Source organism: Debaryomyces hansenii (genome assembly GCF_000006445.2).
Source record: "Debaryomyces hansenii CBS767 chromosome C complete sequence".
Taxonomy (NCBI): Eukaryota; Fungi; Ascomycota; class Pichiomycetes; order Serinales; family Debaryomycetaceae; genus Debaryomyces; species Debaryomyces hansenii.
This window is the reverse complement of record NC_006045.2, coordinates 500,845-524,202: the sequence shown is the minus strand read 5'-3', so window position 1 is coordinate 524,202 and position 23,358 is coordinate 500,845. Positions and strand designations below refer to the sequence as shown.

At 37.9% G+C, this 23,358-nt stretch overlaps 13 protein-coding genes across 13 annotated transcripts; 8 read left to right on the top strand and 5 right to left on the bottom strand. All coding sequences in view use genetic code 12, as the record gives it.

Moving 5' to 3' along the window:
* Window positions 1-282: 282 nt before the first annotated feature.
* DEHA2C05786g (DEHA2C05786p) lies at window positions 283-2,229 on the top strand (the record flags this gene model as incomplete). The annotated part of the gene is made up of 1 exon (XM_457938.1): window positions 283-2,229. The coding sequence occupies one exon, from the start codon at window positions 283-285 to the stop codon at window positions 2,227-2,229; it is 1,947 nt and encodes a 648-aa protein (XP_457938.2).
* A 150-nt stretch (window positions 2,230-2,379) lies between these two features.
* On the bottom strand, window positions 2,380-4,569 carry DEHA2C05764g (DEHA2C05764p; the record flags this gene model as incomplete). Its single annotated transcript, XM_457937.1, has 1 exon — window positions 2,380-4,569. One exon carries the CDS (start codon window positions 4,567-4,569, stop codon window positions 2,380-2,382), a length of 2,190 nt encoding a protein of 729 aa, XP_457937.1.
* Window positions 4,570-5,039: 470 nt separating this feature from the next.
* Window positions 5,040-8,582, top strand: DEHA2C05742g (DEHA2C05742p; the record flags this gene model as incomplete). The annotated part of the gene is made up of 1 exon (XM_002770131.1): window positions 5,040-8,582. One exon carries the CDS (start codon window positions 5,040-5,042, stop codon window positions 8,580-8,582), a length of 3,543 nt encoding a protein of 1,180 aa, XP_002770177.1.
* A 378-nt stretch (window positions 8,583-8,960) lies between these two features.
* On the top strand, window positions 8,961-10,322 carry DEHA2C05720g (DEHA2C05720p; the record flags this gene model as incomplete). Its single annotated transcript, XM_457935.1, has 1 exon — window positions 8,961-10,322. The coding sequence occupies one exon, from the start codon at window positions 8,961-8,963 to the stop codon at window positions 10,320-10,322; it is 1,362 nt and encodes a 453-aa protein (XP_457935.2).
* A 66-nt stretch (window positions 10,323-10,388) lies between these two features.
* On the bottom strand, window positions 10,389-10,652 carry DEHA2C05698g (DEHA2C05698p; the record flags this gene model as incomplete). The annotated part of the gene is made up of 1 exon (XM_457934.1): window positions 10,389-10,652. One exon carries the CDS (start codon window positions 10,650-10,652, stop codon window positions 10,389-10,391), a length of 264 nt encoding a protein of 87 aa, XP_457934.1.
* Window positions 10,653-10,738: 86 nt separating this feature from the next.
* Window positions 10,739-11,713, top strand: DEHA2C05676g (DEHA2C05676p; the record flags this gene model as incomplete). Its single annotated transcript, XM_457933.1, has 1 exon — window positions 10,739-11,713. One exon carries the CDS (start codon window positions 10,739-10,741, stop codon window positions 11,711-11,713), a length of 975 nt encoding a protein of 324 aa, XP_457933.1.
* Window positions 11,714-11,936: 223 nt separating this feature from the next.
* Window positions 11,937-12,944, top strand: DEHA2C05654g (DEHA2C05654p; the record flags this gene model as incomplete). Its single annotated transcript, XM_457932.1, has 1 exon — window positions 11,937-12,944. One exon carries the CDS (start codon window positions 11,937-11,939, stop codon window positions 12,942-12,944), a length of 1,008 nt encoding a protein of 335 aa, XP_457932.1.
* A 224-nt stretch (window positions 12,945-13,168) lies between these two features.
* On the bottom strand, window positions 13,169-13,807 carry DEHA2C05632g (DEHA2C05632p; the record flags this gene model as incomplete). Its single annotated transcript, XM_457931.1, has 1 exon — window positions 13,169-13,807. The coding sequence occupies one exon, from the start codon at window positions 13,805-13,807 to the stop codon at window positions 13,169-13,171; it is 639 nt and encodes a 212-aa protein (XP_457931.1).
* Window positions 13,808-14,022: 215 nt separating this feature from the next.
* On the bottom strand, window positions 14,023-15,171 carry DEHA2C05610g (mitochondrial 37S ribosomal protein MRPS35; the record flags this gene model as incomplete). The annotated part of the gene is made up of 2 exons (XM_002770130.1): window positions 14,023-14,451; window positions 14,629-15,171. 2 exons carry the CDS (start codon window positions 15,169-15,171, stop codon window positions 14,023-14,025), a joined length of 972 nt encoding a protein of 323 aa, XP_002770176.1.
* A 297-nt stretch (window positions 15,172-15,468) lies between these two features.
* DEHA2C05588g (DEHA2C05588p) lies at window positions 15,469-17,259 on the top strand (the record flags this gene model as incomplete). The annotated part of the gene is made up of 1 exon (XM_457930.1): window positions 15,469-17,259. One exon carries the CDS (start codon window positions 15,469-15,471, stop codon window positions 17,257-17,259), a length of 1,791 nt encoding a protein of 596 aa, XP_457930.2.
* Window positions 17,260-17,335: 76 nt separating this feature from the next.
* DEHA2C05566g (DEHA2C05566p) lies at window positions 17,336-18,475 on the bottom strand (the record flags this gene model as incomplete). Its single annotated transcript, XM_457929.1, has 1 exon — window positions 17,336-18,475. One exon carries the CDS (start codon window positions 18,473-18,475, stop codon window positions 17,336-17,338), a length of 1,140 nt encoding a protein of 379 aa, XP_457929.2.
* Window positions 18,476-19,086: 611 nt separating this feature from the next.
* On the top strand, window positions 19,087-22,197 carry DEHA2C05544g (DEHA2C05544p; the record flags this gene model as incomplete). Its single annotated transcript, XM_457928.1, has 1 exon — window positions 19,087-22,197. The coding sequence occupies one exon, from the start codon at window positions 19,087-19,089 to the stop codon at window positions 22,195-22,197; it is 3,111 nt and encodes a 1,036-aa protein (XP_457928.2).
* Window positions 22,198-22,541: 344 nt separating this feature from the next.
* On the top strand, window positions 22,542-23,132 carry DEHA2C05522g (DEHA2C05522p; the record flags this gene model as incomplete). Its single annotated transcript, XM_457927.1, has 1 exon — window positions 22,542-23,132. The coding sequence occupies one exon, from the start codon at window positions 22,542-22,544 to the stop codon at window positions 23,130-23,132; it is 591 nt and encodes a 196-aa protein (XP_457927.1).
* Between the last annotated feature and the right edge of the window lie 226 nt (window positions 23,133-23,358).

The following is a 23,358-nucleotide window of genomic DNA, read 5'->3' as shown; positions in this document are numbered from 1 at the left end:
AAATTCTTATCAGAGAAAAGTGGATAAGAGTTTAAATTAATTTCTATTTTGGCTTGTTATAGTAGCCAGTGCCTTTTTTTGTCTTTTTTCAGGGAATAATTAATAAGATCGGGTATAAAATTGGAGCTATTTTTTTAGTGATTGTATTTAAAAGGTGCTGATAAGTGAGAATATTATATTTGGATATTTATCTTACCTAAAATTTTAATAGTTGTACATACACATACACTTAGACCATTTGGTATTATTTAATTCACAAGAGCAAAATAATTGATAATAAATATGTCGCGTGCGTTATCATCTAGTAATGTGTTGATTGGAGATGAAATTAAATCGGGGACTATCATTTTTTCGATTGAAAGTGGGAAAATTTTACACATAGAAGAGAGGGTGTTGGAGGTGTCGGACCATATATTGCGGGTATATAATGTGTTGCCTCACGATTACAGAAACGTCTCACCTTTGGTGATCATGCCGGGGTTGGTGGATGCTCATGTGCATCTTAACGAACCAGGAAGAACTGAGTGGGAAGGATTTGCTACTGGGACCCAGGCAGCAGCGTCTGGGGGAGTAACCACGGTGGTCGACATGCCATTGAACGCCATTCCACCCACCACGACCATAGCGAACTTCAACTTGAAGATTAATGCGGCCAAGGGCCAGACGTGGGTGGACGTCGGATTCTGGGGAGGCATGATTCCACTGAACTTGGAGCACTTGAAGCCGTTAATTGCGATGGGAGTCAGAGGTTTCAAGGGTTTTCTTATCGACAGTGGTGTTGAGGAATTCCCTGCTATCGATACAGACTACATTATGCGGGCTATGGCCCTGGTTAAGGGCCTTCCTACGTTGTTAATGTTCCATGCGGAGATGCAACCCAAACCCAAAGTGATTCAAGAGACGCCGACAATCGAGCATTTGGAAGATGAGACACCGGAATTACCCAAGAAGGAGACGTCAGCCCATTTTACTTTTGGCGAAGAGTCTGATTATGAAATGGACGAGGCTCAATACACCAAACCAATTGACAAGAATCTTCGAAAATTGTCAAAAGAAATTGATGCTAGTGAAGTAGGAATGACCGATTCTTTTGTGAAGAGAGCACCCACACCAGTGGTTGATATTTTGGCTACCCAAAAATGTTGCAACGAAGATCATGACTATTGTTCTTTACCCCATAATCATGCTGGTTCGATTGATCACTCGGTCTTGAGTGACGAACAAGCAAAAGCATTAGCCAAATCATCGTTATTGGCAGCAGCCGATCCTACTCATGGAAAATACGCCAAGATGGTCAATCATATTTCCAACCAAGACCAACATCCAGAGGAGTACGAATCAGTTGAAACAATGGAAATCGAACAAGAACACGAACATCACCCTTTTGCAAAGGAACAATCAGTCGATGCTCCATTGGTTTTGGCGCAAAAAGATGATTCCATATTAGAAGATATCGACCCTACATCCTACGCTGCATTTTTAGCTTCAAGACCTGATAATTTCGAAACAACAGCCATTGCCGAAATCATAAACTGTTCCACTAAGGAACCTTCTGTTCCATTGCATATTGTTCATTTGGCTACTCATGAAGCCATCCCATTGGTTAGAGCTGCCAAGGCCCAAAATTTACCTATTTCAGCTGAAACATGTTTCCATTATTTATCTTTAGCAGCTGAGAAAATTCCAAACAATTCCACTCATTTTAAATGTTGTCCACCAATTAGAACAGATGACAATAGAAAGTTATTGTGGAAAGCTTTAAGAAATGATATTATTTCAACAGTGGTATCTGACCACTCTCCTTGTACCCCAGAATTAAAAGGTTTAGAAAAGGGTGATTTTTTCTCTGCTTGGGGTGGTATATCATCAGTTGGATTCGGCTTGCCCATTATGTATACTGAGGGTTCAAAACAAGAACCTCCTGTAACATTGCAGGATATCAGTAGATGGTGTTCCTGGAATACGGCTAAACAGGTGGGTTTATCGAATTCGAAGGGTAAAATTGATATAGGATTTGATGCCGATTTCTTATTGTTCGACCCAAATGCCGTTTACACAATCACGAATAGTAAAACATTCTTCAAAAACAAACTAACTGCATATGACGGCATGGAATTTAAAGGTAGAGTAATGGAAACCATAGTGAGAGGTAACTCAGTATTTGCCTTAGGTAAAGGTCACTCAGATATTCCAATGGGTGAATTAATACTAGAACCTAGAGTTAATTAAGCAATTTAGGTAAGCATTTTATTTCATTAATTTTGTAATCTATTAAATGTAAAAATTAATATATTTGCGATGTAATCATAGAAGTAAATCTCTATTTATCGATCAAATTTTATCATAAGTTTTGTACTTCGAAAACTAACAGTTGGATAACTAAATATTCAAATGTGTGTCACCATATTTACTTTTATATAATCCCAATGCTTTGATAGGGAATAAAAATTTATATGAATCATATTCAATAGCACAACTATGATTGAAAACACCGTTCATGTCTTCAAATTTCCATTCACCAGTCCGCTTTTGTCTACTCATTAATAATGCAAGACCTCTTTCAATAGCTTCTTTATTTGGGTAGTCTGCTAATATTAATCCTATCAAGGCCCACGAAGTTTGAACAACTAATGATTGCTCTGTATTGACATACGTACCGGTTTCACACGATTTCATAGATTCAGACCACCCACCATCAGCCAATTGTTTCGATACTAAGAAGTCACACCCTTTTCTTACAGTATCGGAATTAACGTAACTGTATCCAACGGAATTTAATGCTTCAAGGGCAAACATAGAGGCGTATGTATAGCATATACCCCAAGAACCATACCACGAACCATCCTTAGCCTGGGCCTTTATTATATAGTTTATTGCATTTTCAATTGCAAACTTAATTTGATCAGGTTTGTAATTTGGATAGAATCTAGCAAAGTAAGTCAAACCTAAGACCGACGAATCCGTGCATTCCACATAAGGATATTCAACCATAATCTTATTAAAAACTTCAGCAGGATTCAAGTTCTCTAATAGTGGCGTAGCTCTTATAGTCTCATAAGAAGAAAACGAACCAAATTCAAAATCATTAACATTTTGAATATTCAATATAACATCAACTGCATTATAAAGGTTTTCATCTTCGATATCGTCCTTGATATCAGTAAATGCCGGATGATTCTTTACCATAATTATGGCCTTTAAAGCTTCAGCAGAACAATCACTCACAGTATAGCCTTGCGTTTTAGTACTAAATGGCCAGCCACCTTTACGTTTATCTCGGAAACTTCCATCGACACAATCCTCAGTGAACTGTGATCTGACCAAAAACTTGTAACCCTTACGGATCATTTCTTGGTATTTCGGGAATTCTGATAATCCAGCCATGAAGAAATATTGAACCATAAAGGCCACATCCCAAACTTGGACACCGTTAGTACCCATAATAGTCATACCTTGAGGCCCATGAAACAACGTATCGTTCATTCTATATTTGAATCGTTCAAACGCGTATGACTTAGGTCCCTCTTCAAGGAAGGTTATGATCATATTAAAAGCAAAACTCACGGGAGCAATGCATAGATAATCAGTATTTGCACATTCTTTTTTAATTAGTTCGTAGACCCTATCGTTCGACTTTTTAAGGAGCCATTTGGGCCTGATGTATTTCTCGTACTTTACCATACCCCAGTTAAGACAGTCTAATACAGTGGTATGGGGGTAATACAAGTCAACTCCACAAACATTATTTCTGTGAGTCTGGAAGTCGATTTTCTCATAGGGCAACTGTTTTGGCAAATAGATCTCATTTCTAATCTCCTGCAACAAAGGATCTAGGTCACATTTCACTTTGTATGAAGAAACGTAGCCAAGAGGTAAATAAATAGCTCTGGTATGAACCCACCATCTGCCAGGATGAATTGGGACATTGTATGGTAAGAGCCACATTTCTGGTGGTGCTGGATTAACACCTTCCCATTCGTAAAGGCTCAAGATCGATAACCACGCTTTACCCCAATGAGGATTACCTAAAGCTCCTCCGAGTCTATGTAACGTCTTACGGGCTTTCACACACACAGGATGATTGGCCGGCAATCCAAGCAATCTCAATGCCACATAGTTCATGGAGGTTCCGAAACACGTAGATTTGTCTATCGAATGCAAACCCCAACCCCCATCAACAGGATGCGACGTATTCACAAGATATCTTATCATTTCCGTCCTATAGGGCTTAGGAATCTCGTTCTTGGTGAAATAGTTTGCAGCTATGTACCCAATGCTCATGAACATGGGCCCACGGTACTGACACGGGAACATTCCGCTTGGTTCCTGTAATAACTCAAGAAAATCAGCTCCTTTCTTTGCAGACTCAAATGGCGTGTTAATATCCGACTCCTCAGGCGCTGGGAAGTCATCTAGCTCTAGTAAATACTTAACATAGTCCGATTGGGGATTTTTTTCACTTTCTTCAATACTCAAGTAGTGCCATGTTTCTCTGCCCAATTCATCAGTCACAAGTCTCCAACGATGGGGATCTGTTTGCTCGACTCCCAATTCTTCAGAATAGTACATCACGATATTACAGCTGTCTTTTATGTTTGTATAGATCAATTATGTCTTGAACATCTGGCCGTATTTAGTACCCGTATAACGGTTCTGCTGCTAAACGAAGCATTGAGTCAGGTGACTGTAACACAAAAAACAAACAAACACCCATACACCTCTCAAATGACACAAAACATCAATTTCGCGACATTTGTCACGACATTAAATCGCTCCTTGTTATTTTGTTTCAGAGAACGCACGACCTGATGCTCCTTTCATACCAAGTTACACAAAACACGGATCGCACAAAATTCGTCTCGGGACAAAACTTGATGGGGTCGTGCACATGACCATTAGTATACTCATCTAGAAAAAACTTATTGCAGAAGGCTTTCAGTGTATGTTGTGGTAAAAGCAGGCTGTTTAGTAGTAGATTGAATATTGAATCAGTTCTACATATTGGTACTAGTTGATTCATAGGTAATTAGCATATTAGTATGGGCAAAAGAAAGTTGGAAGAAGCGAAGGCTAAAGACAAAGTCGATGCACAAAGCGTCAGCGGCAGTTTTGGTGATGAAGTTGAAGACGAACCGAAAGCAGTGAAAAATGGAGCAAATAATAGTGAAAATAGCGAGGACGACGATGAAGATGACGGAGATGATGACGAAGAAGAAGAGGAAGACAAAACTCCGAAACATTCGCATCCACCAAGCAAGAAACAGAAGAAAGCATTATCGGCACAAGAAGTTCAAGTTGCACGAGAAACGGCGGAACTTTTCAAGTCGAATATCTTTAAATTACAAATAGACGAGTTGGTAAAGGAAGTGAAGTTGAAGGACAGCCATGTGACCAAGATTGAGAAAGTCTTGCACCGATTGCACGATTTCATAAATAAAATACCACCGATCGAAAATTTAACGTTGCAGCAAGCTGAAAACCACTTTAACTCGAAGAAGTTAGTCATTCCATTCCCAGACCCTAAGCCAACTAAGGTGAATTATACATTTTCGTACTTGGCACCAGAAGATGTGTCGTTAGTTGGATCGTTTGGATTAAAAACAGGAATAAGTCAGGCCGACGGTATGTCGATTGATATTGCGTTGACAATGCCAAGTGAATTATTTCAACCAAAAGACTATTTAAACTATAGAGCATTATACAAGAGAGCGTTCTATTTGGCATATGTCGCTGACAACTTGATTCCGTTGTCGAAAAAAAACAATTTACCCATTAAGATCACCTACCAATTTTTGAACGACGATATTTTGTGTCCTGTATTGAAGTTGGAAAGTATTAAGACCGATAATCAGGACGATTTAAGTTTCCATAAAACCAAGTTTACAATCAATATAATAGCAGGATTCCCATTTGGCGTATTTGACGCTAAGAAATTATTACCGGATAAGAACTGTATAAGAGTACAAGCTGAATCAAAAGACCTCCCACCAACACCTATATACAATTCTTCTATACTTTCACTGACTTCATATGATTACTATTTAAAATTCTTGTACACTAGCAGGAAGTCAACTGAAGCATTTAAGGATGCTTGTATATTAGGAAGATTATGGTTGCAACAGAGAAACATGGGGTCGGCTGTGAATAAAGGTGGATTTGGCCATTTTGAATTCGCTATATTGATGAGCGCATTATTGAATGGTGGTGGGGTTAATGGTAATAAGATTTTGTTACATGGATTTTCGTCATATCAATTATTCAAAGGTACTATAAAATATTTAGCTACGATGGACTTATCGACAGGATATCTTTCTTTTTCAAGTCAAATTGGTGAAGATGTTACCTCAAAGTACAATCCTGAAGCTGGGTTTAATGTTCCAACTATATTCGATAAGAATGTTAAATTAAATATACTATGGAAAATGACTAAATCATCGTATCAAACTTTGCAGGTTCAAGCAATGGACACCCTTCACTTACTTAACGACGTGGTTAAGGATAGATTCGATCCTATTTTGTTACAAAAGACTTCTTTTGATCAAATGAAGTATGACGTTGTTTTGAACTTATCCATTCCTGATGATTTGTACGATGCATTCGGCGCATTGGAAAAAATATCATTCATTAGTTTTGATAATTTCTTGAAACACAAATTGTACCTAATTTTAAAGAATGCCTTAGGGGAAAGAATTTCGGACTTACACATAAGAAACGAAAAATTCAGTAATATTTTCCCGATTAATAAAAGAAAACCTTCGAATATTAACAATAACTATATTATTGGCCTTCAATTGAATCCAGATGAATGTGAAAAGTTGGTTAGTAAAGGACCAAATAATGATGATGAAGCATTGGGCGTGAAGTTCAGGTCGTTTTGGGGTTCAAAAGCATCTTTAAGAAGATTCAAAGATGGGACTATTCAGCACTGTGTTGTTTGGACAGCAAAAGCGAACGAACCAATTGTTTTGTCAATTATTAAATATTCGCTTGACTTGCATTTACATTCAGATATCTCGCAACACTTGGTTTTCGAAGCTTCTGGTTTCAATAATAGATTACCTACTCCATTATTGCCATCAGCATCAAACCAGCTGATTACATCTTTGTCAAGTTTCACTAATTTAAAGAACTCATTCGAGGGCTTATCAAAGATTTTGAGTAATCTTGATTTACCACTTAATATCAAGGCGTTATTGCCTGCGTCGACAAGCTTTAGATACTCATCTTTATTGCAACCTGTTCCATTTGCATTAGCAAACCCTGATTTCTGGAATGATGTTGTGTTACAGTTTGAAACATCGACTAGATGGCCCGATGAAATCAGTGCTTTGGAAAATACGAAGACCGCCTTTTTATTGAAAATTCTTGAAATATTAAATCAAGAAACCGCATATAAGTCGTTTATAACCAGAGATGATTCAATTCTGTTTAATGAATCGATAAGCCTTTTGAATATTTTGACACCTGAAGGATATGGTTTCAGAATAAGAGTGCTTACTGAAAGAGATGAAGTCTTATATTTAAGAGCTGTTAATAATGCTGACAAACAAAAGGCTTTGTTACAAGATGTGTACTTGGAATTTAACCTGAAATATTTAGGTGTTGTCAAACACACAAGAACCGTGAGTACTTTAGCTCACCATTTCCCATTTTATTCACCAACGGTAAGGTTATTTAAACAGTGGTTAGATTCACAATTGTTAATGCATCATTTTACAGATGAACTTATAGAGTTGATTGCATTGAAGCCTTTCGTTGATCCTGCTCCTTATTCTGTACCACACTCCGTAGGTAATGGATTTTTGCAGATTTTGAATTTCTTATCCACCTGGAACTGGAAAGAAGATTCCTTAATATTGGACTTGGCAAAAAGCTCTAATGACGTGGAAGAAGAGTTGACAATAAGATTAAGTGATAGATTGTCCATACAAGCACATCAAGTAATCGAACAAAATTTCGAAAAGATAAGAAAGACTGATCCATCGGGGATCAGGACGCAGTTATTCATTGGCTCAAAGGATGATCCATCTGGTATTTTATGGTCGAATAATTTGACTTTACCTATAGCTAGTAGATTAACAGGATTAGCCCGTGTTGCTATTCTGTTACTCAAGACCGAAGGATTTTCGGATTCAAATATTGACATGCTTTTTACTCCTGCCTTAAAAGATTATGATTTCGTTGTCAAAGTCAAAACCAACAATTTGACTACTTCGTCAGGTATTTTACCGTCAAATACGTTCAAGAATTTGGTAGGAACTGAAACTTCCTTTCCAGATGATGTCACTACTAAATATGATTTAGTTCAAGCATATGTTGATGATCTTAACAGAAAGTTCGGTAACGTTATTCTTTTTTCTACCAGAAAGTTTACTGGCTTAAATGAAGATGGGTCGAATGTTATTAGTGGGATATTTGTTCCAAACAGCATATCTAAGAAGAAATTTAGAGCTAATTTGGGAATCAATGTCAAGCCTGTTGAAGATCAAAAAGAAGATGTTATTGTCAATAAGGATGCTATTTTCAATCAAATTACATTATTAGGTGGTGATTTAGTTCAGTCCATCAAAATTAAGAAATAAGCAATAGTTCTGAGCTATTAGTATATTAATAATCAATCGTCTATATACATGTATATATATATATTAATTTTCATATAAAAGATTGTGAATTTATTCCTATTCGTAGTTTACCGGTTTTCGCAACAAGGTATGGTGATAATATGGTGATCTGTTGAGTTACTTTGGGAAATGGAGACACATACTTTCTCCACTTGTTCACATAACCGATGCATTGTTAAATGCCGTTCGGTTTGTTAGCGCAATTACTTAAAGCATATTACAGGATAGTTTCAAGTGAGGTATCCGTGAGTCATGGAGCAGTTCTTGCAGAGTATATAAATGAAAAATATGTCGATACCTAACTCGAGTATTTTTGAATTTAACCAGAATTGAGGTAAGATGGCAAAAGTTGAAGATCTTTCAAACTCGCATCTTATGCATAGATCATTAAGAGAGGAACCGGACGTTGTAAATAATGCTAAGGGTTCCTATATATTTCTTCAGAACGGCCAGAAAGTGTTTGACGGGTGCGGAGGAGCAGCAGTTATTGCTGTTGGTCATGGTAATTCTGAAGTCATAGAGGCAGTTTCAAAGCAGTTATCCGTAGTGTCATACGTGCACACCTTTGAATATACAACTCCTGTGGCTGAGGAGTTAGCTAACATCTTGTTAAAGAATTATAGTGGAAAGATTGCTAAAGTATACTTCGTGAATTCCGGTAGCGAAGCAAATGAGGCTGCAGTTAAGGTTGCAGTACAATATTTTTACGAACAAGGGAAAACTTCTAAAACTCAATTCATTTCTCGGAAACAATCATACCATGGTAACTGTTTAGCTGGTATGTCTTTATCGGGCCATGTGTTGAGAAGAAAGCCATTTGAGAACTTGGTTAGTGATAAATTTCACAAGGTGAGTGAAGCAAATGAATACAGATGGAAGAAAAACGACGAGACAACCGGTGAATATGTAGAAAGACTTGCTAATGAATTGGAAGCGAAGATTTTGGAAGTTGGACCTGACAATATTGCAGGGTTCTTTGCGGAGACAATCGTGGGCGCAACCACTGGCTGCCTTACAGCTCCAAAAGGCTATTTTAAAGCAATTCAGAAAATCTGTGAGAAGTATGATGTTCTTCTAATTACTGATGAGATTATGTGTGGTTCTGGAAGAACAGGAACTTTTTTTGCTTGGGAACAGGAGGACTTTGTACCTGATATAACTACAAGTGGTAAGGCACTTGGCGGAGGCTATTCACCACTCTCAGCAGTGTTTATGAACCAAAAGGTTGTAGATGTGCTTCTGAATGGTTCTGCTTCCTTTAACAATGGACACACATTCCAATGCTACCCATTATCATGTGCAGCTGGCATTGCGGTACAAAAAATTATACAAAGAGATAATTTGCTTCAAAATGTAAAGGTAATGGGCGAGTATCTTGGCCAGGCACTTGTGAAAGAATTGAAGGATATTAAAATCGTAGGAAATATTCGTGGTCGTGGGTTGTTCTGGGGCGTGGAGTTCGTGAAAGATAAACTGACGAAGGAAGCTATAGACCCTCGCATCCGTATTGGTCAGAAAATCCAACATAACGCTTTGGTGAACGGATTAGCTATCTACCCGGGATTTGGAACCATTGATGGGCTATCTGGAGACCACATTTTAATTGCACCTTCTTACGATATCACACAAGACCAAGTCAATGTCATGGTGCAACAAGTGGCTGCAAGTATTATTGAAATGGAACAAAAATATGCTACTTGAATACGATTTTTATAGTCTATTCTACGAAGGTAATAATAAATGTTGATGTAAATGTAAGATATATCTCTACAAAGGTGAAGAGTAAATATTAGGCCTATTGTTGTTTAACCTTATAATTGTTGGTTCTTGGTCATAGCCTTTTCCTCGAAGATATTCCAACATCATTTGATTTATGATTTCATCGGAAAGGTTAATATGAGAAGTACTAGGCGATTGAAGAGTTGACGAAGGCGATAACGGTGTTTTACCATCTATTTGGGGTTGGGTTTCTCCATGATCAAAATTGATTATGGAATGTTGATTGTCACTAGAATTGGAACCTTCTACCATAATCACTGATACTTTTGGTGATAGCTTTGCATTGTAGAAGCCTTTATAGCCTATAATAATAACACAATTCGAAGTAACCTTCAATAATGTTCTTGATAGTAGTTGATATTTGGTCTATATATAGTCACGAGATTGAGGTCTCAAATTGTAGCCACCTTTTGATAATAGTGTTACACTTACAGACTTCGTTTATATTACTCATTCCAAATCAATTTAATACTATACATTTGCTATATCCATTTAACTGTGCCATCCTAGTTACGACCTTTAAAATCATGTCAAATATAAATATAGAAAACCAACTACGAGATTTTCAATCGCAAAGGTTTCCTACAGACGAACAAACAATCATAAATAATGCTTCAGTGCTATATAAGCGCAAAAAGTACTTTCTTCAAGATCTACGTTCGTCGGTGAAGTTTTTGGGGTTCATATTACTAGGAATTGTTTATTTGCGGGATTTGTCGATGTTGCGATTGGGGATCAGGGCATTCACACAGTATTCGATTTCAAACCCATATCCCACTCCAAGCATGAGGGTATCAATATCAGAAGAAAGCAAAAAGGCATTGACCAAGTTTCTACTTATCGGAATATTTTCGGCGAATTCATTTTGTTTGCTCATGCATTTGCTATTCGGGAGCTACCAAGGTTCAGATGCATCTAACGGGTTCTTGCATGGTGGAATGACGATTCAGTTTATTGGAGAAAGGGCGCCATACTCCACTTTAGAGCTAATTTTGCTTGATATTGGTATCTTCGTTGTCCAAGTGGTCTACCACAGTTTGATGTGTATGACGGATGACTCCAAAGTACTCGAGATACAGCATCCACATACACGTACAGAGAATACTATTGACAGTATCGACGACAGCGAGTTAGAAGGCGATGGATATAATGGAAACGTGCAGCTTCTAACCATTGACGTTCTAGGGAACATCCGTAAAGTCATGATGTTCAAAGAGCGATTTCAAATACAGGCCTCCACGTTTTCGGAACAAGCACCTGAGCAAGCACCCCAGCCGACTCCACAACAGCCTATGCCTGGATCATTCGTGTAACACTAACAACAAGATATAACTACATATGTTGCCATTAGAGCATTTAGATTACCTATAAACACCATTTGCATTCATCTATAGCATAGAGTAACCAAAAACCTCTCTCACGTGATCTCTCAGGATTTTTCAAAATTTGGAGGAAAAAAATTTACCTCGATGCCTTTACAAATCAGTACCATTTGTTTGAAGCTTAATTGCCTATATTCAAAGTATAAGATTGAAGATGTCTGATAATATTGTTGGTATTGAATATAACAGGGTTACCAATACGTCCTCTACTGATTTTCCAGGTCACAGCTCCAATGGTGACTTTGCTTGGGATATAGAAAAGTTTAAAGATTCGTTCGAGATTAACATTTCACATCTCTCTGAAAGATCGTCAACTTTTGACTTAATCCACATAGATACTTCAATTGCAAATGCTTTTCGTCGTATTATGATTTCAGAAGTACCTTCTGTTGCTGCTGAAACGGTTTATGTTTTCAACAATACGTCAGTCATCCAAGATGAAGTATTAGCACACAGAATTGGATTAATTCCATTAAAGGTAGACCCAGACACTCTTACTTGGATTGACACAGCTCAGGATGAGAAAGACCGTTTTACCGATGAGAATACTATTGTTATGTCGTTAGATGTCAGTTGTACCAAGAACCCACATCCACCTCAAGGTTCTACTGATCCAAAAGAGTTATACAGAAATTCCCACGTTTATGCCAAAGACTTGAAGTTTGAACCACAAGGTCGTCAACTTGAGATTTTCAAGAATAATCCTGTTGTTGCAGCTGACCCGGATATTTTGTTGGCCAAGTTAAGACCAAATCAAGAAATTTCCTTAAGGGCTCATTGTATATTAGGTGTTGGAAGTGATCATGCTAAATTCTCACCAGTAGCTACTGCATCATACAGATTGATGCCAGTTATTACCATAACTGAACCAATCAAGGGCGAATCCGGAAAGCGTTTCCAAAAGTGTTTCCCATCAGGGGTCATTGATATCAACAAGAACGGTGAGGCCGTTGTCAAGGACTCAAGAAAAGACACGGTATCAAGAGAAGTCTTAAGACACGAAGAGTTCAATGGTAAGGTCAAATTAGGTAGAAAGAGAGATCATTTCATTTTCAATGTTGAATCTACCGGTGCCATGTCACCAGAAGAAATCTTCTTCAAGTCGGTTAGAGTATTAAAGAACAAGGCTGAATACTTAAGAAATTGTCCAATTGGCCAATAGATTGTTCAGTTTCTCAATTAGACATTTTGTATAATATTAAATAATTCAATAAAATAGGTTTGCATCAATTATTCTGATCAATACGGTAGTGCACTGCGTAGATACAAGGGAGAAGCATTTTAATATGAAGTTACTTTTATTTATATGATTGGATATACATAGGCATATACATGAACCAAATAACGGCTCGACAGCTGTGAATCGTATACCGAATTATATTGCACTTAGACCAATTGTTTTCTAGAACCCTTGAAAAACAATTGAACAACTGTGATTTGCAAGAAGGCCATTCCTACCATTAATAATACTTCGAATATAGAGAAGTAATAGATTCTTGATTCAGTGGATTTAACAGTAGCTTGGTTTCTGTTATTTCTAGTCTTGTAGTATTGCAAAGTTCTTAAAAGACCGTCCAATTGTTGATCAATGTTGTCAACAGTTGTTTGCATGCTTTCGACGTGAGCAAGTGGCTTGGCATTTGGTTGATCTGGCATGTCAGCTCTGTATTCAGCGTTTTCATCCTTGAATTGAATTTCAAAATCAACAACTTTTTCAGCAAATGTGGACATGCCATTAGCAAAGCAGAATTCGTATTCTCCAACAATGTCCGCATTGATAGCAAAATCCCCTTGTCTTTGCTTTTCGTCACTGTGAATGATTTCGCCTCTTGGGTTCTTGATAGTGTAGTCGACGTCGAATGATCCGCCACTTTGCACGGCAAAGTAATAACTAATTGGGGTTCTAGGCTTTTCAGTGAACACATAGAAACACGCTTTTTCTTGTGCTCCTAAAGTAAACGTCAAAGCTGATCCAGCAATTAACTGAATGGTAGCGAAGAAAGCTGCTATTATTGCGAATTGCATTGTTACTTAACCAGTTAATGTAGTATAACTAACTATTCCAGGAATTGCTTTAGTTGTTCACTGAATCGAAAGCGTCTATTTAGAAAAATTCAGACGTGTCGTTTCGAGTGGTGAAAGCGTGTATGTACCGAAAAATCCAGACATATAGCTACAATATGGAAAACTATACATACAAGTGGATTGACTATATACAATATATATGACTAATTATTAGTTTATGTGTAGATCATTTTACCCTCACCATCGAAACCGATGGCTCTATCCTTCTTCCTGTCTCTTCTAGAGGCACCGTAACGGAAACCGACATCACCAGATTTCGATTGAGTGAATTTGAAGACATTCTTGTCCCCTTCCTTCTCAGAACCGACGACTACCTTGTTAAGCTTGATCTTGGTAGAATCCTCGTCGGAGGTGAATTCTGTCAATTTGTTCAAGGTTTCTTGGGCAGGTTCCAAGTCGAACAATTTCGCAGCATCGACCGGACCGAAAGGCTCAGATTCAGAGATAGTTAAGAAACGTTGGTGCAAAGTTCTTTGTGGAGTTGGGATTTCAGTCAAGTTTTCGGCTTCGACTGGTGGTTCGTATAATGGGAACATACGATACATGACGTCGGAGAACTTGTTCAAGTCTTCGCTTATAGAGTTCTATATGGGGTTAGTATTCCTATTGTACAAGCACAATAAAGTGTAAGGCGAATAAACGTGATTTTTATCAGGAATTGAATGCTGTTTTAACCATGTTGAGGTCTTCAAGACTAATCGAATTTTAAACTGTTTCATCATTGTAATCACGTTTTATCTCCTAAAATTGGTTATACATACTTCTTCTTTCCATTGCTGTTCAATTTGTTGTAATTTGACAATAGCTTCTACCCTGGTTATTTTGATCCCATACTTGTGGGCTACTTCCTGACTGTGCATTCCATTTTGAGTGACTTCTTCGTAGATCTTGGCCTTCAAGTCGTTAGGGATAACAGATGCGGTCCTGCAATGAGGGTTAAATGGAAATGGTTGTAATGAAGGATTTCTCTTTGTGTCGTTGTATCTTCTATCGTCCGATACCTGTGGCTTGCTTGGATCAATAATTGTATTACCATCCGGCACCACATAACGTGGCTTGTGATCTTGAGGTGGGTAGTAGTATTTGTTTCTGTAGTATTCACCTCTCGCATTGACAGGCCCTAACCATCCCTTCAAATGTCTTTGAAAATAACTTGTGTGATCCTTTTTCCTGTGAGTTAATGGAGGTACTTGAGGTTTATATGCTTGTGGATATGCTAATTTTCTTTTTAAGAAACGCACTTGTTGAACATTTATACCAATTCTGCCCAATGCCGTGCTAGGGTTAGACGTTGGACGTATCATCTTATACAAATAACAATCTGTTATATATATATTCTTACCTTAGTCAGAGCAGATATTTTGTTATAATATGTCCAACGAGAGAAATTTTTCACCGTCAATGTCGCGCTAGAAGTCGTGTGAATTGGACTATTTATGAATGTCGTCCGACATTATTATATACACACCAAATCAATATTTACATCTAAATGAGTTGGACTGGTGGTAGAAATGATGTATTATACCACGATCTATCGGACCAATTTTGCTTGAAATTTTGTCGTACAAAAGATTAAAGGAGCTGCTGATCGTGTGAAAGCTATGGAGAATCTATACAGCACTTTCAAGAAGTTGAAAGACAGGATATCGCCTAACAAACCTAAGGGCAGCGCGTCGGGATCTACAATAGAGATCGGTAGGAAAAGGAAGAATCCTAGTAGCGATGATAATCCGTTCAACGATAATTCGAAGAAGGTCAGAAGACATAGCAATGATTCGGGAATGGGGTACGCTGTATCTAAGGAAGCGGTAATATCGGAAGAGGGAAAGCTGATGTCACCTTTTATCAGAAGAGAGAATTTATCGAAGAGTCTTAAGACTGAGAATACTTCTAGTAATAATGCGAAACACCCGGGAGAAACTAGAGATTTGAACGCAGTTAGTGGGAGGAATGAGGAGTACGAGAATCCAATAGAGAAAGAGGTTGATGGGAATGGTGCTGAGACAACCAGTCAAACTAATGGAGATGAGACCAGCGAACCGGCGGAGGTAAATACAGAGGATGATGAAGAGGAAGAAGATGATAAAGTGCCTTTAGAAGTGTTAGAGGAGATGAATAAATTGGAAGAATGTTTTCCAATTTTGTCGTCAAATTACCGTTTGATAGATAAGATTGGGGAAGGGACATTTTCAACAGTCTATAAAGCAGAATCCTTGAACGGTACTATTAAATTGGGATCGGATATTTGGAAGTCCCCTCCATTAAAGAGAAATAGGAACAAAATAAAGCCGATCAAAAGAAAAAACCCCATAGTTGCATTGAAACAAATATATGTAACGTCATCGCCGAATAGAATTTTTAATGAACTAAATTTGCTTTATATTTTGACAGGCAATTCACATGTCGCTCCACTATTGGATGTTTTAAGATACCAAGATCAAGTACTTGCCATATTACCATACTACCAACATGCCGATTTCCGCGATTTTTATAGAGATCTTCCTATCAAAGGCATAAAGAAGTATTTATGGGAGCTTTTCCAAGCATTAGATTTTGTACATGACAAGGAAGTGATTCATAGAGATTTAAAGCCCACTAATTTCCTTTATGATCCTTTTAAGGGACGAGGCGTTTTGGTTGATTTCGGATTAGCTGAGAAAATGGAACCAAGTACCGCATCAAGAAATTCTAACGTATGCCCATGCGTATCTAAAGAAAAGCCAGCTGTTAGCAGAACACATGCCAAAAGATTAAATGTAAAGGCTGCTTATCCAAAACAGGATCAACGACCACCACGGAGGGCGAACAGAGCTGGTACACGTGGATTCAGAGCGCCAGAAGTGCTATTCAAATGTACAAACCAGTCAACCAAGCTTGATATATGGTCAGCAGGTATAATTGGATTCTCGCTTATTAGTAGAAGGTTCCCATTGTTTAACTCTCCAGACGATACTGATGCGCTATTTGAGCTAGCCATTATGTTTGGAATCGACAAGCTTCAGAAATGTGCAGAGCTTCATGGATGTGGTTTGGAAATTTCGTTAGTGAGAAACGTAAACAAGACATACTCTAATTTGATTCATGTATTATCCGAATTTTTGAATTTTGAGAGTATGCTGGACGCGATACCGAAGGACAGCGTAATATATGACACCCTTACTGTCTTGAGCCAGAAAGGTGACTCGTTTGAGAAACCAGTCTTACAGAATGATGATACTGAGGAGTCATTAATGAAGCGCATGGAGAACTATAATGATCATAAGCATTTACTACAATTACTATATGGGTGCTTCCATATGGATCCTAGTAAGAGATTGTCATCAAAGGGAATTCTAAAATTGCCCTTCTTTAATGAATTAATAAATAGTCAGGATGACGAAGTAATCCTCTGATTTTTCAAATTTGCATTAGTTATATTTTTATTATACATATGGTACATAGGAAATTTACATATAAATAAGAGTGTTGTTAATTATCATAATCGTCATAAGTATCGTCATCGCCTTCAAACAGGTATTGTCGTGATCTTTTTCTGGAACCAACGATGTGATTAGTTTCATCAGAAATCATCTTGTCGTTGGCTCCCGATGTATGATTCGGCGTGATAAGTGATTTATTCCATTTCTCGTTAAGCTTAGTGATTAGCTTATTCTGGTGCTCTAATGTGGTCATAATAGGTTCGTTTTCAAAGTCTTTTATTTGCGCCTTGAAATTTGGATTAGCGCTCCTCAGACTCGATGGGGCAGATTCAATAAACCTTGTATCCAAATGCTTGCCCATACTAGTATTCGAATTCATTAATTCCAACTGTAGGTCCTTGGAATATATCAGTTTTTTCTTCAAATACATCGATTGATGAGTGCGATTAGTTTTATTTACAGGCTTTATCTTCTTTGCAATGACTTTGTCTGTCCTATCAGTCTTATCCGTCAAATCTTTAATTTCCGTGTTTTGATCTGAAGTATCCAACATTAGTGGAGGCGGAGGAATATCTGATTTACCGTCTGTGGCTGGTTTGATATCGATGTGTCTATGGTTGGGGTATGGATTAAGATGGATGTTGCTATAGTTATTGTGCTTCCCGTTCTTATTAACGTTAATACCATATTGAAACTCAAAATCCTTCTTGAGGTACGAATTGGGGGCTGGTTCTGAATAATATCTACCCTTTTTATTACACTGGCAGTTAAAAGTCGACTTCTGCTCCACCTCCGAATCCTCGTCCGAAGTTATGGCAGTACTGCTAGCCTTGGGTACAATTTTGTGATTTAGGCGAAGTGTCTCCTTCGACCCACCCAATGGAGGCGTCATGCCTCCATTATTTCCCACCATTGAGCTGAGACTCGCATTGCTATCATTTCGAGGTGGCCGTGTAAACCCGTCATCAAACGACACTATCGAATTCCGTGGAGACTCAAGACTTATAATTGATAAGCTCCTGTTATGATTAGAATGTGCAGAGCAGTTCGAATTCATTGATAATGACCGTGGCTTGTGAGCAATAATTGTAGCAGGTTTGATAACAAGAGGACTCGTGGACCCAGAAACTGGCTCACTCGAGCTTAATGGACTGTGACGTTCACTTAGAAATCCAGAAGAATGTGACATTCCTTTTGATCACCACAATTAATATGGTACTCTGGTATCCGTATTGTTTCCGTAATAGATCTAAAATATATGAATTAGTCCGTCCGCTTATTCCTATTATCTCATTTATCGTTCAGTTTTGCAATTTTTATTTATGTCCCATCGACTAGTGCGAAGAGTTTTCCACCCTTTTTTTTCACTTTTTTTCACCCACTAATTATTCATGATCCTGTGATGTTTTTTACTTGTTAGAAGCTCTGGATTATGCTCTGGGTATATTGACATTACCTAGAAAATTAGAATTTATATAAACCCAAATAATTGACCGTATATATATATGTAAACCAAATAATTCAATGAATTGAGCGTGACTCATTGTTCTAGATACGATATCTGAAAAGCCACACGCGAAAATACTAGATAATGATTGCTTGATAAGCACTTCTTATTCATTCACGTCAATTTGAGTGGTTCGATAAAGAATATTGTAAGCCAGATCAAGCTCGGTAAATCGTAGGTATTTCATAAAAATTTTTTTTTGGATTTGTATCGAAATTGGGATTTTGATAAAAAGCTTAGTGATTTGGGAAATTAGACAGTTGTGAAAATTGTGAAAATTGTGAAAATTAGCAATGAGTTCATTCAATAATCCATTTTCACAGTCGCAGAACAATCGCACGATAGGGGAGTTGGAAGAAAACCATGTGCGAGATGGGGGCCGACGTAAATACTCTATTTCAGAGGCATTAGGCAATTCGGTGAATAGTCAAGGTGGGACGTTTGAGTTTGGGGGACGAAGTTATGTTGGAGGAAATACGGGTGTGACAAATCGAGCTAGCATGAATACGATGTTTTCACCAGCAGTACATTCGGGGTTGCTGATCCATGAACAGACGGCTAATTTGGCTAGTATTGGGGTCACAGATGATGCTGGTGCCTCGAAAAGCAGTATTAAGAATTCATACGCTGGTAACCAGGTCAGCGAAGAGATAAGCTCAGAGACCGACGGAGATTACATGAGTTCATCTCCACCAATTCCAATATTGGGATCGATTCCAGGAGCCACCAGACAGTTTCTGGGAAGAATATATAGTGAGCCAGAGGCCGCAACGGACGTCGAACCGTTGTTGATCAATACGTCGAAGAAATTATACACCGATGAGTATTCGACAAGTTCCAACAATGTGGAACCCAATGAGTTGGAAATAGGCGAGTTGGGTTATAAGCCCATTGGGGAACAGAAATTGACTCAGGAACCAAGTAAGATTCATAGATTGCTCGTCCAACCACTCAACTACATTCCTGCGGTGTTTCTCGGTACGCTTTTAAATATATTGGACGGTTTATCTTATGGTATGATCATGTTTCCCATAAGTGAGTCGATATTCTCGTCATTGGCCCCGGCAGGGTTGTCCATGTTCTATGTTTCATGCATTGTGTCTCAGTTGGTATTTTCTTTGGGTGGCTCTGCGTTTAGAGCAGGTATTGGGTCAGAAATGATCGAAGTTACACCATTTTTCCACGTTATGGCATTGTCTATCTTAGAAGAGATTGGTTCGCCAGATGTAAATAAAGATGCCATCATATCTACAACTATAGTGACTTATGCAATCCTGTCCATTCTTACAGGATTAGTCTTCTTCTTATTAGGTAAATTGAAATTGGGTTCTCTAGTGGGATTCTTTCCCAGGCATATTCTAGTGGGTTGTATTGGTGGGGTTGGTTACTTCTTAGTTGTTACTGGTATTGAAGTCTCGTCTAGGTTGGAAGGTGGCATTTACTACAACGCGCCTACATTCTTCTACTTGTTCAACGACTATATTACTCTATTGGAATGGGTTGTTCCTTTGGTTTTAGCTTTGATTCTAGTTGTTATCCAAACTAGGTTCCATAATAGTTTGTTGGTCCCATTATTCTTTATTGGAGTCTTCATTATATTTCATCTTGTGGTGTTCTTTATTCCTGGATGGAGTTTAGAGTCTGCTAGAGAATATGGTTGGATTTTCCCCGAGGTTGAGGCAAATGAACCTTGGTACAGCTTCTATGATCTATACAAGTTCAGATTAGTAGATTGGTGGTGTATAGTCAAGCAACTCCCTACGATGTTAGCATTAACATTCTTCGGAATATTGCATATTCCAATCAACGTTCCAGCATTAGCTGCTACTGTAAAAATGGACCAGATTGACGTTGACCGAGAATTGGTTGCCCACGGATACTCAAATGTGTTATCTGGGTTATTGGGATCAATTCAAAACTATTTGGTTTACACCAATTCCGTTTTATTTATAAGAGCAGGTGCAGACGCCAGATTAGCGGGTATTTTACTTGCGATTGCTACTGGTGCAGTTATGGTTGTGGGTCCTGTGTTAATTGGATATATTCCTGTTTGTGTTGTTGGTGCTTTGATCTATTTATTGGGTTATGAATTATTAAAGGAAGCATTATATGACACATGGGGTAAGTTGAGGAGACTCGAATATTCCACCATATTTATTATTGTTGTTGTAATGGGTGCATGGGATTTTGTATACGGTGTTCTTGTGGGAATTTTATTAGCTTGTTTATTATTTGTCATCGAGGCAGCAAGAAGACCTGTGGTCAAAGGAATATATACTGGTGTAGTAGCCAGATCTACTGTCCTTAGGCACCCCAAACAACAAGAGTTCTTAAAAGATGTTGGAGATCAAATTTGTGTTCTCAAATTGCAGGGGACTGTATTTTTTGGATCTATTGGGGGAGTTGAGGATGTGATTCGGTTAAGACTTGAAAACGACAAATTCAAGGTAAATCCAATCAAGTTCCTCGTATTAGATATGAAAGGGGTTGCATCTGTTGACTTCTCTGCCGCTGAAGGGTTCAGAAGGATGTTAAACTTGTCGAATGAATTTGGTGTTCAATTGATTATTTCATCTGTGACAGATGAGGATAATATAGTCAAGGCCTTGAGAGATGCTGGATTGTGGGATACTGATAATGATCTTGATATTCAGCTTTTCAGCACCTTGAATTATGCATTGGAATGGTGTGAAAATTGCTTTTTGTCCACATACAAATTGATTAGGAAGAAACAAAAGGTCACACCAATGATCCAAGCAATTGGCACGCATTTTAATTCAATTGCGTCCATGGGATCACCGGATGCAGATAAGGTATTACCGAATCACTCAATGGATATCAAGTATGCTACTCCTCGTACCACCCAGGTATATAAGGCAGCAGAAAGAACCGTAAACTACGAACAAGGTATTCATAATCGCTTATATGCTGCCAATGATTCATTAAGGAAGAAACCGTTGCCATTAATTATGATCACATTTTCTGGGTTGTCAGACAAGAACGAAAAATTTTGGTCGAAATTGACGCCCTATTTCATCAAAGAGCAGATCCCCGAAGATTACACCTTTTACGATACGTCCAAAGACCGTCCTGCATTTTTTATTGTGGAATCTGGATTAATAAGGTCTGTTTGTAAGTTTGAAACCGATGGCCGTGAATTACGTTCCAGTATTTTACCAATGACTGCATTTGGTGATTTATACGACAAAGGTTCCAATTACAGAGATATGGTTTACACTACAGTCAATGATACGTTAACCTGGAAACTTTCTGAGGCCAAACTAAACGAGTTTTTGAAGACCCCGGATGGGTACACAGTATACAACGAATTATTAAAGATTCAGGCGAAATTAATCAGAGAAAGGTTTGATACTATGACAGCAAATCTTGTCATCTCAGCATAAGCATAAATAGTCATGGAAAATATCACTTTATTTATTCTTTTTATTTAATTCTTACATCAGGTTTATCCAGTCTTGTACATCGTTTCAATTGTACTGTTCGTGCGTTTATAAGCGACATAGGGCCTATATTAATGTACTTTAATCATCCATATTAATCCATATTAATCCATATTATATCTGAAGACCATTCGACCTGTATATAAACATTTTTACCAAATGACAGATTATTGATAAAAGGGTTACCCATGAGTCTTTAATTGCTTAACGTCACTTAATTCTTGTATTAGATTTTAAACGTTTTGCATAACAAATAGATAAGTCGTCGCTATATATTACCTGTTACTATGGTTGCCTACAAGAATATTGCTTTGTTGGCTTTAACCTTCACAATTGCCTCAGTTGAATCGTTATCAATTGTTGGGGCTCGTCCATACATTGATAAAGCATTATCAGTATTTGACATCAAGACTCCTAATTCGCAAAGTGAAAAACCCGAAATTATTTTGACTTTTGCTGGTCCAGACGATAAACCTGTTCCCGGAGATTCCCCTATTGTTCAATGTGAAGCTTCTGTGCCACAACTTTTGAATTTGCAAAGTGTAGTCATTGACCCAAATCCACCACTTAGGGGAGAAAACTTGACATTCGTGGCTAAGGGAGTTTTATCTCAGGATATTGAAGATGGAGCCTACGTTGAAGTCGATGTTAGATACGGTTTCATTAAATTGCTCCACCAAACCTTCGATTTGTGCGAGGAAATCACCAAGATTGACTTGGAATGTCCTATTTCAAAGGGTCAGCAAGTCATTGAGAAGAAGGTTGAAATTCCGGCTGAAGTCCCTCCTGGAAAGTACATTGTTAGTGCAAGAGCCTACACGAAGGATGATATCTTTATCACTTGCTTATCAGCCATGGTGGAATTCCCTCCTCTTTGATCAGAGTTAATTATTATAGAAGGTTGCTAGAATTGTTTTCATGCATACATATATAGCTTGGTTTTTGTATCTGCTTTCGCTCCATCTCTGATTTATTTATTTCTGTTTGATTTATCCGAAATGCTTATTGTTTACGGTCTTAAATACTAATTGTTCTAAATGCATGCTCGATTGAATACATTGTAGATATTGAATGTTTATAACCGTATAGTATACGAAATATATT